This window comes from Panthera tigris, chromosome E1 (assembly GCF_018350195.1).
Source record: "Panthera tigris isolate Pti1 chromosome E1, P.tigris_Pti1_mat1.1, whole genome shotgun sequence".
Classification (NCBI taxonomy): domain Eukaryota; kingdom Metazoa; phylum Chordata; class Mammalia; order Carnivora; family Felidae; genus Panthera; species Panthera tigris.
Window position 1 is genome coordinate 12,872,114 of NC_056673.1, and position 16,517 is coordinate 12,888,630.

At 50.8% G+C, this 16,517-nt stretch overlaps 1 protein-coding gene and 1 pseudogene across 1 annotated transcript in view; both read right to left on the bottom strand.

Annotated features, from left to right (window-relative positions):
• Positions 1 to 600, bottom strand: part of LOC122233687 (collagen alpha-1(I) chain-like) — a 2,761-nt gene extending 2,161 nt beyond the window's left edge. Inside the window, exons 1-2 of the mRNA XM_042967228.1 lie at positions 524 to 600; positions 1 to 372 (exon numbers count right to left, since the gene is read on the bottom strand). The exon at positions 1 to 372 is cut by the window's left edge and continues 710 nt beyond it. Coding sequence (XP_042823162.1) covers positions 1 to 372; positions 524 to 600 — 449 coding nt within the window. The remainder of the gene's footprint in view (positions 373 to 523) is intronic.
• A 6,328-nt stretch (positions 601 to 6,928) lies between these two features.
• LOC122233688 lies at positions 6,929 to 8,490 on the bottom strand (annotated as a pseudogene).
• Between the last annotated feature and the right edge of the window lie 8,027 nt (positions 8,491 to 16,517).

The window sequence follows — 16,517 nt, forward strand, 5'->3', positions numbered from 1 at the left end:
GCCGAGGACCCCGAGGCTCGAGGCTCGGCGCTCGAGGTCGAGGTCGACCAGCACACCGGGGACCGGGGCCCTGCGGACCGGCGACCCGGGACCCGGGGCTCGGCGCTCGAGGTCGACCAGCACGCCGGGGGCCGAGGACGCCGAGGCTTGGCGCTCGAGGTCGACCAGCACACCGCGGACCGGAAGACCGGGAACCTGGGACTCGAGGTCGACCGGCACGCCGGGGACCGGCGCTTGAGGTTGAATGGCACGCCGGGGACAGAGGACCCCGAGGCTCGGCGCTCGAGGTCGACCGGCACGCCGGGAGCCGGGGGACCCGGTGACCTGGGACTTGAGGTCGGCCGGCACGCTGGGAGCCGGGGACGCTGGGATCTGCGGATCTGAGACCCGAGGTCGACCGGCACACCGCGGACCGGCGACCCGGCGACTCGGGGCTCGAGATCGACCGGCACGCCGGGGGCCGGGGACACGATCACCTGAGCCCCGAGTCCCGACCCCTTAGCCCCGGGGCCGACCGGCACACCGGCGACCCGAACCCCGGTTGCCTGAGTGCCCGGGACTCGAGGAGACCCGAGTTCTACCAGCACGGCCAAGCCCCATGACCTGGGGATCCGTTGAGCTGGTCCCCGAGGTTGACCAGCACGCCGGACTTCGCCGCGGCCGTCTACCCCAAAGTTTAGGGAACCAGTGGATCGCTAGCGACTCTGGGCCCGGTGAGGTCGGCCACCCGAGTCCCCGGGTTCGATGACGAGCGTTGACCCGTTGACCCGCTGCCCCCCCCCCCCCCCCCCCCCCCCCCCCCCCCCCGGTGCGACCGCCCTGGCCCACGCCTGTCCTTTCTTCCCGTGATTTTTTTTTTTTTTTTTCCCCCTCCCACCTCCACTCCTGTCGCCGCTTCCCTTGATCGGATCGGCCCCGCCTTCGTTTGCATTACTATCCTTGACACCCGTTTCTTTCGTTGTAGCACTGGTGGGGGCTGCGTGACGGCGAGACGACGACCATCCACAAACGGTGTCTGGTGGCAGGAAGGAGGGTCTCGGTTAGGCGTCCATTCGATCCACAAAGCCCTCTTGGTGCGCCCTCCGTTCCATGTCCCCCTCCCCCCACCCCAGCCGGGAAACGCTACTGACCCAGGTGGCTGGGGACGAGGCTGTGCGCCGGCGAGGCAGGTGCTGCGTCCCGGCCGCTCTGCTGCGATCCGCCCGTAGTCGTCACACACGGACTCCCTCACTCCACCACCGTGGTGCCCGGACGCCCCCTGCCTGTTGGTCGCTTTTATACTACCCAAAGAGGTCGACGGGGTGGGCGGTGGGGCTTGAGGAAGCTGTCTGGGAGTACATGGATGGAAATAGGAACAGTTGTAGTTAGAAGGAATGGGAAGGGGTGGGGTGTGTGCGCGGGGGCGGGGGTGGGGTGGGTGTGTGGGTGGGTGGGTGTTTTCACGCGCGCACGGGAGGGGCGGAGGGGCAGAGAATGGGATCTCAAGATCATTTTGGAAATACCAACCTGTGTTATTCTCCAAGCACCTTCAACAGAAGTATTTGGTGTAAAAGACGACCACAGAGGGACAACTCAAAACACCACCCCTGCGGCTCAGGGGCCCCCAGACAGACAGGGAGGGTCAGGACCGGTAGGACAGCAGAAGTGCTCCCCCACCCCGACTTAGATTTGAGGCTCTGCCAGACTCAGGCGGTGCTAGTCGCCCACTCTCTTGCCGTCGAGAAGGAATTCCTGTTCTCCTGTGGGGTCATGTAGTTCGGGGAACTTCCCAAGCCGCTCAGCTCACAAGAACACCTACGCCCAGTGTCATGGACTCCCTCCCTCACACTCGCCATCCCCCTCTGAAGCCCAGAAGGGAAAGAAAAAGAAAACATCGACTGCCTGCCTGCCTGCCCGCCCGCCCGCCCGCCCGCCCGCCCGCATTGACTATTCTAGGTGTTGCCTCACCTATTAACACTGGAAACACAACTCGCATGCCAAAATTCCCATCCTTGTAAAAGCGAACAGTTCAGGGGCACCTGGGTGCCTCACTCGGTAAGGTGTCCGAGTCTCGCCTCAGGTCATGATCTTGGGGTTCTTGAATTTCAGCACCCACCTCTGGCTCTGTGCTGACACCTTGGAGCCTGCTTGGTGATCCATTCTCTCCCTCCCTACCCCCTCTCTCTCCCACTCACTCAACTGGAATGAATGCATACGTAATAAGTAAACAAATGTATAGGTGTGTGTACACTTCAGCGGGCTAGCTTAGGCTACTACTCACAAAGCTATGGGACCATCACTGTTCATTCCAAACGATTTCCATCACCTCAAAGAGAAAGAAACCCCACGCCCCCCTCTTCCTCACCCCCCCCCCAAGTACCTTAGACACTGACTCTTGGTAGCCCTGCAATGTTTCCAAACATTGGTGCTCCCCAACCTCCCCCCCCCCCCCCCCCCGTCAAAGAACTCCCCTAATTCAGGCACTTCCGGGTTATTCCAACACCTGGAACGGGGGGGGGGGGGGGGGGGAGGAGGGGAGACTGGTGTGTTGGGAGAGTGCGGGGGGGGGGGGGCGGCACGGGACACAGAAGCACTGTGCCCCCCCTTCCCTTTGCCTCTCTTCCATCTGGGGTTTCCTGAGGTGTATCCTTTGACGCCATCACTCATCTATGAGAAATGAGAAAAAGAGGACCGAACGTGGCTAGATCGTTTTCGATAGCCCGATACGCATACCCACACGCACGCCGAAAGAAACGAAAATTACAATCCGCTGGAAGGTCAGACAACGGCAGAGTGGTGCAATGAATGACGCTACACTCACACGATACAAGAGAATGCAGCTGTTACAGATTATGTTGGCAGAGAGGTTTTGGTAGCACGGGAATCCGCTTGTGGTGTTCCGATACTTCATGACAAGTGGTGGGAAACCTTCTACGTAGGGTGAGCTCTCTTGTATCCGAAGACACCAGATCATCATTTCAAAGGCTACGGGTGGTGAAATCGCTCTGGCTTGCAACTTCTTACCCCCTATGTTGTTCTCCATGATTGCATTTCAGCTTCCTCCCTTATCCGAGCCAACGACCCTGCCTGGTTTTTATGTATGTATTTCTGTTTTTAAAGAGATAAGTACGACATTGGATCCTAAACGGAGGCAGAGCTTTGGCTACTGGTCTCAGAAACGATGATTGTCTTTATTTGTATGGATCCGCCTAACTTTTGCCTCTCACGCCTTTCCTCTCGCTGCAGAACATCTTAAGATGAAGGGAGCCCGCTCAGGTGGGACCACCGCTTGTGGAAAAAGTCATCGGGGCAAAATAGTGAAAGCAGCGTCGATAAAGAATAGGTTGCGGGTTAGACACATATTCCCGTTTGATCCCCACCCCCCATCGATCAATCACTTACTCCCCTTTGATACCATGTTTTGTTTATTCCTGTATTTGTGGATGGGTTTTCAAAGATTTTACTGTAAGTAAGCGCTACACCCAGCGTGGGACTCGAACTCGCAACCCACGAGATACAGTGGCACGATCCACCACCTGAGCCCACCAGGTACCCTGATGCCACGTTTTCTTTCTTTGCCTCCCTGCCGGCCTCCCTCCCTCCCTCCCTCCCTCCCTCCCTCCCTGCCGGCCTGCCGGCCTGCCTGCCTGCCTGCCTGCCTGCCTCCCTCCCGGCCTGCCTGCCTGCCGGCCTGCCGGCCTGCCTCCCTCCCTCCCTCCCTCCCTCCCTCCCTCCCTCCCTCCCGGCCTGCCTGCCTGCCTCCCTGCCTCCCTCCCGGCCTGCCTGCCTCCCTCCCTCCCTCCCTCCCTCCCTCCCTCCCTGCCGGCCTGCCTCCCTGCCTGCCTCCCGGCCTGCCTCCCTCCCGGCCTGCCTGCCTGCCTGCCTGCCTGCCTGCCTGCCTGCCTGCCTCCCTTCCTTCCTCCCTGCCTCCCGGCCTGCCTCCCTCCCGGCCGGCCGGCCTGCCTGCCTGCCTCCCTGCCGGCCGGCCGGCCTGCCTGCCTCCCTGCCTCCCTGCCTGCCTGCCTGCCTGCCTGCCTGCCTGCCTGCCTGCCTGCCTCACCTCCCTCCCTGCCTCTACGTCCAACTGAAACATGAAGTCTGTGAGGTGGGAGCTGTAGCCATCCGGTTCTTCCTATATCCTGATCACAGACCATAGAACGATCTTTGCCATAGATTCGTGTTTTCAATAAATCATCTGTTCGATGGCTATCGATAAAGGAAATTGTCAACTTTTAACGGCTGTGGACCCTGCTCCTGGGCTCCCAGGGAAGCTAGGCTTTAACATTTACCAAGCTCCAAATGACCCTGCCAAACCCCAGAGCGTGTGCTCTGTTTCTGTCCTGAGCACACGTTGCATGTCCGCTTCATTTAAATAAACAACAACAACAAAAATGGATCAAAGGGGTGACTTGGCTGGCTGGCTCGCTCAGCTAGGTCAGGGGAGCGGGTGACTCTTCATTGCCGGGCTGTGAGTTTGGGCCTTATGTTGGGTGAGAAGAGGACATAAAAACAAAACCAATCCATCAGTCAGTCAGTCAGTCAGTCAGTTGAGAATTAAAAAGGAGCCTTCCAAACATACAGATGAGAAAATGGAAGAAAACCTCCCTGGATCCCCAAAGATTAAAGTCATACAGCTTTGCACATACTGAAAACAGAAAATAAACCCTGTAAAAATTTTCTGCCGTGTCTTTCGTCATTATACCTCGTAACAACAACAACAACAACAACAACAACAACTCCTCCTCCTCCTCCTCCTCCTCCTCCTCCTCCTCCTCCTCCTCCTCCTCCTCCTCCTCCTCCTCCTCCTTCATCCATTCTATTTAAGAATTCCCAACACTGACAACTCTTATAAAGACCATCCAAGCACGGGACACAGAACTGCATTAGACCACATTCTTATGGCTACCTGGCAGACATTAGAACTTCCGGCCTTCGTGGTGACACCCTGAGCTCACTGGTGAGCTCTGCTTCCGAGTACTCCCGTGAAGCACACCACAAGCTCAGTCCGTGTTCACGGGACCACACTTAACATTCGCATGTCATTTGCTATCGTTGCTCTCGGCACGCTCTTGCACCGAGGTCAAGGGACTGAGAGATGCATCTCACCAGGTTAAAAAAATCTATCCATCGTGTGCCACCGCCACGGAGTCTCTGCATGCACTCTCTCCTTTTCTCACTCACACTAGCCTTTCGTACTTCGGCACCACTGTCGGTCGAACACGAGGATCAGAAAACACAAGGTTCCAGAACTTCTAACAGCCTTCTGGTTACATAGCACACCCTTGCATTCATAGCATTGATACGACTCCGCGAAATAAAGAGTAGTGGATACAAACGGGACACCCACCGTCAAAGTCACAGCCTGTATGGTGTGAAGACGAATTCAAGAGTGAGAAAGCACGTAGACGGAAATATTCCTTCCTATGGCAGAATATTTACAGCACTGCTTTCAATGAAGTGCTTCTCCCGTAAACATTTGAAATGAGATGAACGGCACAGATTCAATGAAGGCTTCATACTGTACTTGTGCATAGGAAGGGAGACAAGTGTCACAAACTAAAAACGAAAGCAAAAAGACCAAACACTGTGACACCATGATCTCCAAAAAGGAGGTTTTCCCGGGGGTGGGGAAATAATGTGGTGGGGTTCCAATTCAAACAAGGAAAAAAGAATGTACTTCTAATGAATGGTTTCCATAGTGAACACGCACAAAGAATTCACTTGACGAGTCCAGGGATACAATATTACAGGAGAAATCCTTTGATGTCCATTGTAGCCTGTGTGTGTGTGTGTGTGTGTGTGTGTGTGTGTGTGTGTGTGTGTGTGAGAGAGAGAGAGAGAGAGAGAGAGAGAGAGAGAGAGAGAACGAGAACCAATCAGGCAAACAGCAGTTCGCTTTCAAACACCTGATATTTCAACACTTCATGTAACAAAACTTCTAAAATTCATTTAGCTTTGCCTCTCTTTCTAAAGAAAAATGTCAAAAATAGTGGTGAATATACCCCACGCTGAACGTACTGATTCTGAAAACTCTCAGTATGGATGGGTTTTATAATACACTTAACCATGGGTGGGGTGCCTGGGTGGCTCCGTCAGTTAAGTGTGTGACTGCGACTCAAGTCATGATCTTACGGTTTGTGGGTTCGAGCCCTGCACCGGGCTCTGTGCGGACAGCCTGGAGCCTGCTTCGGATTCTGTCTCCCTCTCTCTCTGCTCCTTCCCCTTCCCGCTCTGTCTCTCTCGGTCTCTCAAAAATAAATAAATGTTTAAAAAAAAAAGAAAGAAAGAAAGAAAATGAAAGAGAGAGAGAGAGAGAAGAGAAGAAAAAAAGAAATACACTTACCATGTGTTTAGAAAAATTTGAATTCCTACCAGTCTATACCTACCCCGCTGTATAAATTCCCCAGCTGGAAGATTTAGAATCCGTGCTTGAGCCAAAGCCTGCAGGAAAACCGCTGCCTGACTCTGCATTTGATGGGGGTCCCCAACCGATGGCCGCACCTGATTTAGAACCACTATCGGAGTTCTTTCCAGAACCAGGGACCTGAGGAGGTTCCTCAACACATGACACATAGAAGTACCCTACGACCCAGCACTTTCACGACTAGGTACTTAGCCAAAGGATACAGGTCTGCTGTTTCCAAGGGGCACACGCACCCCAGTGTGCATAGCAGCACTATCGGCGGTAGGCGAAGTATGGAAAGGGGCCAAATGTCCATCGATGGATGAATGGATACAGAAGAGGTGGTATCCATCTACAACGGAGCAGTGCTCGGCCACCAGAGGGAATGAAGTCTTGCCATTTGCAAGTACCTGGATGGAACTGGAGGGTGTCATGCAAAGTGACATTCGTCCCTCAGAGAAACACATGTATCACAGGACCTCACCCGTGTGAGGACCTTCACTTCCCAAACAGAGGAACTCTGGGAAGGGAACCCGGGAAGGGAAGGGAAGGGAAGAAGGGAAGAAGGGAAGAAGGGAAGAAGGGAAGGAAAAATAACATACAAACAGGGAGGGGGACAAAAACGTAAGAGGCTCTTCCCTAAGGGGAAGAAACAGAGGGCTCCTGGAGGGGGTTGTGCCAGGGCGGGGGCTGAAAGGGTGAGGGGTATGAAGGACTCTCCTCCTCAAACCACTGTTGCCCTATAGGCTAAGTACCTTGGGGGTACATTGAGAAAAATAAATTCAATAATAATATCAGAGAGGGCGAGGGTGAGGGCGAGGGCTACCTGATCATCTGCAAATGTAACAAAGGGAAAGTCCGGGAACCGTTTGGGAATGAAGCTGTCTACCGCTTCTCAGTCCTGGCAAAAGAACTGCTGCAGCTTATAGGCAGTCACGTCCCTCTGTAAGGCACCCGACAAACGCCTTCCTGCTTCTCAAAAGCTCATCTGGGCTTGGATGAGATTCAGGAAGTTTGCAGTCACACCATCGTTCCTTGATCGCATGACTTTCACCTGGGTTTCCTATTACGTAAAAGGAACACAGCCAAAACCCTTTGAAGGACTAGTGTGAATATCTTTCCTGTCCTGAACCAGAAGAACCTCTCCAAAGCTCCCAAAATATTCTTTCAGATCCTGTTCGGTTGTTTTCCACGGGAGACCCAACACTCTTAAATCTGACGTACCCTGGATGGCTCTCTTCACTTTCACTGCTGAAGAAGCAGGCACCTGTCTCGTCCCTTTTTCTGTGGCTATCTTTGGGATAAGTTGACGACTATCCGCTACCGGATTTCCCCAGCCAGCATCAGGGATGTGCAGAATGTCTTTGACCAGCCGGACACCTCTCATACGCCGAGACGCTGGATTCCGGTAGTGCAGTCCACGTGCTGCCGACAAACTGGGCTGTCACTGTGGACAGCAGCACTGTCCCGTCGTCTTCCGATGGCATTTCGATGGGCTCGTCATTCTCATCTTTGGTCACCCGAGTACATTCAGACACCTGCTCTTATTTCTCCGCTAGGCCGCTGCTAGGAAGCCTGACAGGGAACCCGAAGCAGCGAGGGATCCAGGAGCAGCCCAGCTACCGCTTCGCTCCCACGAAATGGCCGCCTTGTGACTCTTTACGGAAGAGGAAAAAACACCACCGTGACCGCCACCATTTAATAACCTTGCTCTAAGTGTGGAGAAAGCAACCACCCATCCCCAAAAGGAAACTTCGGCAGGCTACACGTATAGGACATATGGAGCCTATACTTGCAAGTGCTTACTTACGTGGGAACATGGAAAGGTCACCTGAGTCCCTGATGGCCCAGATGGGGTTCTTTGGAGGTGTCTGAATGAGTTTTCTTGTGTGCTCCCTTAGAGAAAGCTGGCCGTGAGACGACGCAGCCAGAAACTAGGAAGCCCTTTGGTTCCATCAGCGAAGCCCCGGCTTTTGGCGAGGAAGGGACGCTCACGGAGATATCCCGGGCCACATTTGGTTTGTGGGTTGCTGCAGCTTTTGGCTTCTTTGCACCAAATTGGCTGTGTTCTCATTGGAAATGGAAAACACCTGCACGATGGGATCCATCCACGGTAATGCTCTCGTGCGATTGGATTTGTTTTTATAAAAGGGGGAGATTGGACCATTGGGTCTTTCGCGTCCTCTCCACAAATAGGAGTGAAACAGAGGCTGATGTTGGTTTGCATCTTGTTTGTGGATCTATGGCCACAGGTGTTATCCGTGTGAGATGTTTTCTCTACCTCTGGATGCTATTGCTCACACCAATTTGTAACCGAGCTCCGTTACTGTGTTTCAAGGCAAGCTCTTGTGAACATTGGGCATTCTAACACTCAGGAGGATCAGAACAAACCCAAATGTGTTTCACATTCACGTGAACGGGGTATGGGTGTGGGGTGTGGGGTGTGTGTGTGTGTGTGTGTGTGTGTGTGTGTGTGTGAAATTCTCTACATTCAGAGTTTTATGTTACTCCATAAGAAAGTTGCCTCACGGGAAGGGACACAATTGATGGCCCAGAGAGAGGAGAGGTAAAAATTGAACACACCTGCCCTCCCCGCTACACCCACACCCACACACCCTTTCCCAATAGTCAGAAGAATGAGGAAGAGGAGGAAGGCAGACAGATGCCAGTGATCCTAAACCCGCCCCTCCTCCTCCCCGAGCACAAGCGCCAAGATGGGTGCCCACCCCACGGCCTGCTCCTCCTTCACCTCTTCCACAGGGGGCTGAAAAGCAACCAGAGACAAAGCCACTTTTGCAGGAGGCAAAGACAGGAGACAGAGATGGAAGAAGAAGTGGGAGGTGGACGCGGACGCGGAGTTGGAGGCGCAAAAGAAAAAGATGAAACAAACACAAAAAGGTGAGTCCAAAACTTTAAATCTGCCTGGGGCCTGGCCGGCGGCTCCCTGGCCGCCTCCCCCTCCCTCTGTTTCTGCATCAGTTGGTGTGGCTCCAGTGATCTCCTAGGCCATCCCCGGTGGTGGGGCCTCCCGTGTGAGCCTGATGGTGGGGAAACAGATCGTTTGACTTTTTAGTGGACACGGGTGGGACGTCTTGGGTACTAAGGGCCATGGAAGGGTGATTGCTTACTTAAAATGGACATAGTTTCGGAGCCGTCGATATCAAATACAATGCAGATAGTTAGGTTTTATTCTTTGTGGTGGTGGTTGTAAAATGGCTTGAATTTGGTGCTCTCTGCATGACAAGCCTTTGGGGTGGGCAGCTCCGGTCATGGCCTTGCTTCCGTCCCAATACTGACCCTGTAATTGTGGTCCTCAAAATATACATCTCTGTGACCTTTACAAACAACATAACACGTTTTCTCCCTCGTTTTACAACAGGTATCAAAAACAAAATCAAAAACACTTTACAAACACTTACGCCCTTCCTTGTTCCACTCAGACACGCACTCTAGGGTTCAGGCCCGAGGCAGGGGCCTAATCAGCTTTCATGTGACTTCAATTTATGACTTCACTGGTACCCGTTGCAGTTTGTCAGCAAAAAGTACTTCAAACGATGGTCGATTTTGTCTCTCGCATACAGTGTTCGTGGGTGAATGTTGACAGGAGATACGTTAAATACACAAAAATGTTTACTCGTAAACCTTTAAATTTTTTCCTTGTACCATTTATTTTTGAGAGCGAGAGAGAGAGAGAATGAGAGAATGAGAGAATGAGAATGAATGTCAGCGAGGGAGGGGCAGAGACAGAGGGAGACACAGAATCCGAAGCAGGCTCCAGGCTCTGAGAGGTCAGCACAGAGCCCCACGCGGAGCTCGAACTCACGAGCTGTGAGATTGTGACCTGAGCCGAAGTCGGACGCTTAACCGACTGAGCCGCCCAGGAGTCCCTATTTGTAAACTTTTAAAATGGCTTCCCAAATCTTTCGTGACCTGTAACTTCAAAGCTTTGCTAAGTTAAGTGGTAAATTAGGTTCAGTTCTTCAGACATCTGAGTCTTTTCCACAGAAGATAAAATACTAGATTGTGAATTACTAAACCTACGGCGTTTTCTTTTCTTTGTTTGTTTTTTTGTTTTTTGTTTTGCTGTGTGTGTGTGTGTGTGTGTGTGTGTGTGTGTGTGTGTGTGTTTGGTCTTTGGCTTTATTCAGAAAAACAGTAAAGATACTTGGGTCTGTTAGTAAACATGTTTCATCGTTTGTTGTTTTTTTTTTTTCCTTGAAGATTTGTTTTCCAGCCTATTTCTTTATTTTTAGGAGAGAGAGAGAGAGAGAGAGAGAGAGAGAACACACACACACACACACACACACACACACACACACACACACACACACAGAATGAGTCGGTGGGAGGGGCAGAGGATCCAAAGCGGGCTCTGTGCTGACAGCACAGACAGCCCAATGCATGGCTCAAACTCACGAACCGAACCGTGGGATCATGACCTGAGCCGAAGTTGGATGCTTAACTGACAAAGCCACCCAGGCGCCCGTTTCATGACTTGCTAAAAATTGTACAGTAAAAGAAAAAAGAAACAAAACCAAACACCACAACGTGTTTCTGAAAATGATGAGATACATTCGTACATTTGACAGTGTAAAGAATTCTGGTGTGTGGGGGGCCTGGGTGGCTCAGTCGGTTAAGCGTCTGATTTCACCTACGGTCATGGTTCATGGATTTGAGCCCTGAGCTGGGTTCTGCACTGACAGTGCAGAGCTCCCCCTCTCCCCCTCTCCCCCTCTCCCCCTGTCCCCCTCTCCCTTTCCTCCCCGCTCTCAAAATAAAGGAATTAACTTAAGAGGAAAAAAAGAACTCCATAAAAAAAAAATAAATAAAAAGAAGGCAGGCAGGCGGAAAAGAAGAGAGAAAAAACACAAAATACTATATGGTCAATCGCTATTCTTGCTGTGCTTATGTCAATACTGAAGCCATGTCTGTTAACACTGGACTTATTTTACAAACAAATTAGTTTTCATTGGGCTATCTTTGACAGGAATGGAGGGGTCTCGATAGAAAAAGATTGTATTTCAATAGCTCTTTTGTGGATGTTAACTTCTAGTTCTGGTTAATTAATTTTCTTTGACTGTTTGTTGTTTGCCTTTAAAACTGGGCTGGATCCTGAATCCTGGTTTCCTCCAATATCTGACTATGACTCTTCAAACTCAGGCTTCCAATCCTCTCCCATCCTCTTATCTTACCATCCTGAAGAACTCGAATGGCCCTTTTCCCTGAAGCCCTGCAAAGGAAAGCTGGACAACTGGAGATAAACTTCAGAGAAATTGCCACAGTTGTAGACAATCTGTGTGCCTGTTGCTCTATGGGCCATTCAGAACGAGACATTTGCTGCTGTTGTGTTTTTGTTGTTTTTAAAGTAGGCTTCACCACGCCCAGTGTGGAGCCCAACTGGGGCCTTGAGCTCACGACCCTGGGATTGAGACCTGAGTGGAGATCCAGACTTGAATACTGAACCTGAACCCACCGAGCCACTCAGAATCCCCCAAAATGAGACATTTGAACTACATGCCAGAAAAATCGGTCAGATTGCCCCCTGCCTGCTCCCACTCCAGCTGAGGATGCTTCGAGCCTGGCATCTAGACACCTTCTCACTGACCGCACTTGGGACTTAGACACTGGGTTTATAAGTTGTTCTACCCATTAACCCGTGGTGTTCTTTTCTTTCTGTAGAAGTACCTCTTATTAGTTACCTGATTGCTTGCTGAACAAGGAGGCAGAGTCAAAGCTAGTTCACAAACACTTGCTGCAACTGTATTAGCTCCTCTTTAGAAATAAGAACCCATATTTTATTTGTATTTTTATAAGTTTCTTAATATTTATTTTTGAGAGGGGGTGGGGGGAGGGAGACCCATAATCTGTAGCTGGCTCCAGGCTCTGAGCTGTCTGCACAGAGTCGGATGCGGGGCTCGAAATCACGAACGGCGAGATCCTGACCGGAGCCAGAGTCCAATGCTCAACCCACGGAGCCACCCAGGTGCCCCAGCAACAAAAGCCCACATAAACAGGGGCACCTGGATGGCTCAGTCGGTAGAGCGTGTAGCTCTCGATCTTGGGGTTGTAAGTTCGAGCCCAACGTTGGGTGTAAAGGTTACTTAATAAGATTTAAAAAAAACCATAAAAATAAAATCAGACAGCAACTCACTTGGGTACAGTAAGAGGCCCTTGACCACCACAACCTTCCCCCCCGCGCCCTCCCCCCACAAGGTGGTTATAACATTGGGTTTGACTATACTGTTACTATTCCTTAGAATACACTTGGGGAGAAATCTCAGGATATGATGCAGTACCAAACTATGCAGAAAAATACCCAAGATCTCAGATAGGAACTATCTCTGATTCCCCACCCCCCACCCCCAATTAGCACAAGGGAGCAAAAGTTGTGACCTGCACCCTGTCAAATCCTTCCCTTCCAAAGCCCCTGCCACACCCTAATTCGGCTTGAAATAGTTTCAGAAGGTGGACCTCCATCCCTGTTCCATAGAAGTGGAATGAGGGATTGACAATGGAAACTTATAAAGGGGAAGAAAACTTAACACCTCTGACTCCATGTTGCTTCGATTCCCTTCACAACTTCTGTGTAGCCCTGCACCTAGGCCTGTGACAGGTGAGATTTACAGAAACTGTTCTCACCGGGGGAGATAAACGGATAGCCCTAGCCCGAGCCATCACCCATCATCGTCCCCGTTCCTTACCATTGGGAAATGATCCAAACTCCAGAGGCTGGGGGTGAGTGTGGGGGGTGGGGAGTGGGGAGTGGGCAATTGAAACTGTGCCACGGAGGGTTAAGGAGGCTGACGCTCGCTCTCTCTCGCAGAGAACCTAAATCTTGTTCTTCAGGGAACTATTTGCCCCTAATCAGCTATTGTGTCTTTTCAGGTCCCACAAACAAACTCTAGCTGTCTCTGAAGAAGCCTGGACTCAAGGTCCACCGATATGCTTGCAGCCTATAAGCCAGCACAGCCCTGAGAGAAAGAGCCTAAGTCCCCATCCAGGTTATACCAGCTCTCGGGGCATACCCACAGCCCCTTCTCCGTGTCCTAAGGTAACCTCCTGACATCAGGGACTAAATTTTGCCTCCTTCTCATGTTAAGTCTCCGCCCCTAAGCAAACCTGGGAATATGCATGACAGGTATGTTTCCTCAATGTGGGTGCTCCATCTTTCCTCATCAATAATCACAGATGTGCCTTCCCTTTTATCAACAGGTATGTAAAGGATTCTTGGGATTTCATTCTTTTGTCAATTCAAGGGTATTCCAATGTTGCACTGGCTCCTTCAAATTGTCCTCGTTGAAAGTGTGTTGCTGTCCCTGTCTCTCTGTTAAAAATGCTTTGCCAAATACAAAGGCAGACCATCTGAGCCAAGCACATGAACTATGTCTGCTGGTCAATGGAACTTACAGAGAACATATGTCACTTTTGAGTTTCCCACCATTTATGTTACAATAAGTTCACCCCAACGAGGAACCCTAGGTGGTTCAAAGACATATATGTGTGTTTACACACACACACACACACACACACACACACACACACTCTCATACCTAGCAAGGAGGGACACACCCAGGGCAGACAAGACAGTCACCTGGCACTGAGGGACATAAAAACATCAGGTTGATCGTCCGTGATTTCTGAGGAAAGATTATCGATCAAGACAGGGAAATGATAAAGGAAATTCTAAACTTTTTATGTTGGTGCTCTCCCAGGGAAGCTATACATTTAATATTTACCGAGGTCAAAGGGACTCCAGAAAACCTCAAAGCATGAGCTCTTTTTCTGTCCTGAGCACAGATTGTATGTCTGGTTTGTTAAAAAAAAAAAAAAAAAAAAAAAAAAATTTTTTTTTTTCTTAAACATAACTAACTAAAAAAGGGGGCTTCCAAAGGCGGCTTATAAAGATAAGGGAAACAAAAGAAAACAATACAAAAACCTTCCTGGTCACCATAAGATTGAAGTCATACAGCCTTGCACATACTAAAAACAGAAGATAAAGTCTGTAACTTTCTGGAATGTGTTCTTTCTCCTCATGATGATTCCTAACATCAGCGGCCAACCCCCCCCCCCCCCCCCCCCCCCCGTGCCCTGTTTTTCCTTTTTTTTTTTTTTTTTGGTAAGCTGTATGTATGCCCAATGTGAGGCCTTCCCCAGATGACTGACTGCTTTGTGAAGATTGCGTATCCCCGTCAGCCCTCCTAACTTGGGCTCCAATGAAACTCTTTTCCTTCCTCTTTAAACTTGTTTTTAAAAAGGCTCGTTCATTTTGCATCGACATAGGGTAAATGCTATAAAACGTAAGCAAGACATAGTGAGGGGACAAACTGGGAAAGGTGGACAGCGTTTAAAAGATGCTTTTAAATGCTACACTTCTTCCTGCCTTTCCTTCACAGGTAGGACAGCACCTACACCTACTGTCGTTGGCAATGGTCATCGGCCTGGAGAGGAAGAAACCATTCCATAGTTTTCCACACGGCGGATGAGAAGGCCCTCTCGGACCAAATCCAGGAACTCCCTTACTGTGAGCCAAGGACCGGTGTTTTGTCGTTTTCCTTTCAGTTGTGGTTAGAAGTAGACATCACCTACAATTGAGATTTTTCACCATATATAAGCGTAGAGTTCAGTGGTATTAGGTGCAACATTCACATCCTCCTCGTTGCGTTCTCTCTTTCCATTCCATTTGTTGTAGTGTTTTAAGATTTATGTTTTTGATGTTTATTTATTGGTTTATGGGGGAGGTATAGGGGGGGTAGGGAGGGAACCCCAAGCAGGCTCTGCACTGTCCGTGTGAGAACCCAATGCAGGGCTTGGTCTCACGAACCCTGAGATATGACGTGAGTCAAAATCTAGCAAGCGTGGGATGCTTCACCCACTGAGCCACCCAGGCACCCTACCGATTCCATTTGTTTTAAAGACATAAACGTTGCAAACTTTTTTTTTTTTTCAACTTTTATTTATTTTTGAGATAGAGAAAGAGCATGAATGGGGGAGGGTCAGAGAGAGGGAGACACAGATTCTGAAGCAGGCTCCAGGCTCTGAGCTGTCAGCACAGAGCTCGACGTGGGGCTTGAACTCACGGACCGTGAGATCATGACCTGAGCCCAAGTCGGACACTTATCCGACCGAGCCACCCAGGCGCCCCACAACCTTTTTTTTTTTTTTTTAAGTTTGTTCATCCATTCCTTCATTCCTTCATTCATTTTTCACATTCTCTTCACTCGATGTGGGACTTGAAGTCACAACCCTGACAGAGATCAAGAGTCCAAGAGTCGCATGGTCTTCTGAGTGAGCCAGCCAGGAGCCCCTTCCATTCCATGTTTTGAAACAACCCCAGGATCCTGACTCAGACTCCCAATTTGACTGATGAGAGCCCCGCCCACGCCCTCTAGGCCATCTGTGGGGCTGTTTCATGTGTGTCCATCTTTCTTCCTCCTTTTAGTGGCACGTCAAAGGTTGCATGTGAAACAGCCAGTGCCTGTGGAATGAAACTGTACTCAGTTTCCCTTTGGAAGCAGGTGGGAGAGGGAGGACAGGTCAATGGCTAATCAATAGAGTGTTAGTGTTGCTTTACAGGAGTGTGCCCGCTGGGACCATCGCCCGGGGTCACAATTGTCCCCTGTCAGGCCTCCCCCACCCTCTATCCCTTATTGCCCCATGCCTGTGTTTGGCCTCTGAACCCTAAGACACCACCATCACGTGTTTCATGCCACCCTCTGACTCTGACTCGGCAGGCCACGCCACGCCACACCATGCCGCTCGCTCGCTCGCCCGCCAACTCCCTACCCTTCCACGTACTTGCACCCCCACCCCTGGAAGGCATTATAGTAAGATATCATCCTCCACATCCATGATTCTCAAATGGTTTATTGAGGTTTCCTGGGTTAGGAAAAGGAGGGGACTCTCTTTGCTCCAGAGAAGGCAAGTTCTTTAGACATCATCTTCTCCCCTCCCCCCTTTCTCTCCCCCACCCCTTCTTTCTTTCCCTCCCCCCCCCCTTCCCTCCCTTTCCTCCCTTTCCTCCCTTTTTCCTCCCAGTAGTTCAGAAACTGCAGCCTAAGGGTTGGGGGAGTTGAAGAAAGCCATTCAATGCAGAGAAGCCCCAGGCTCAGACTTGAACAGAAAGCTTTCTGCATTT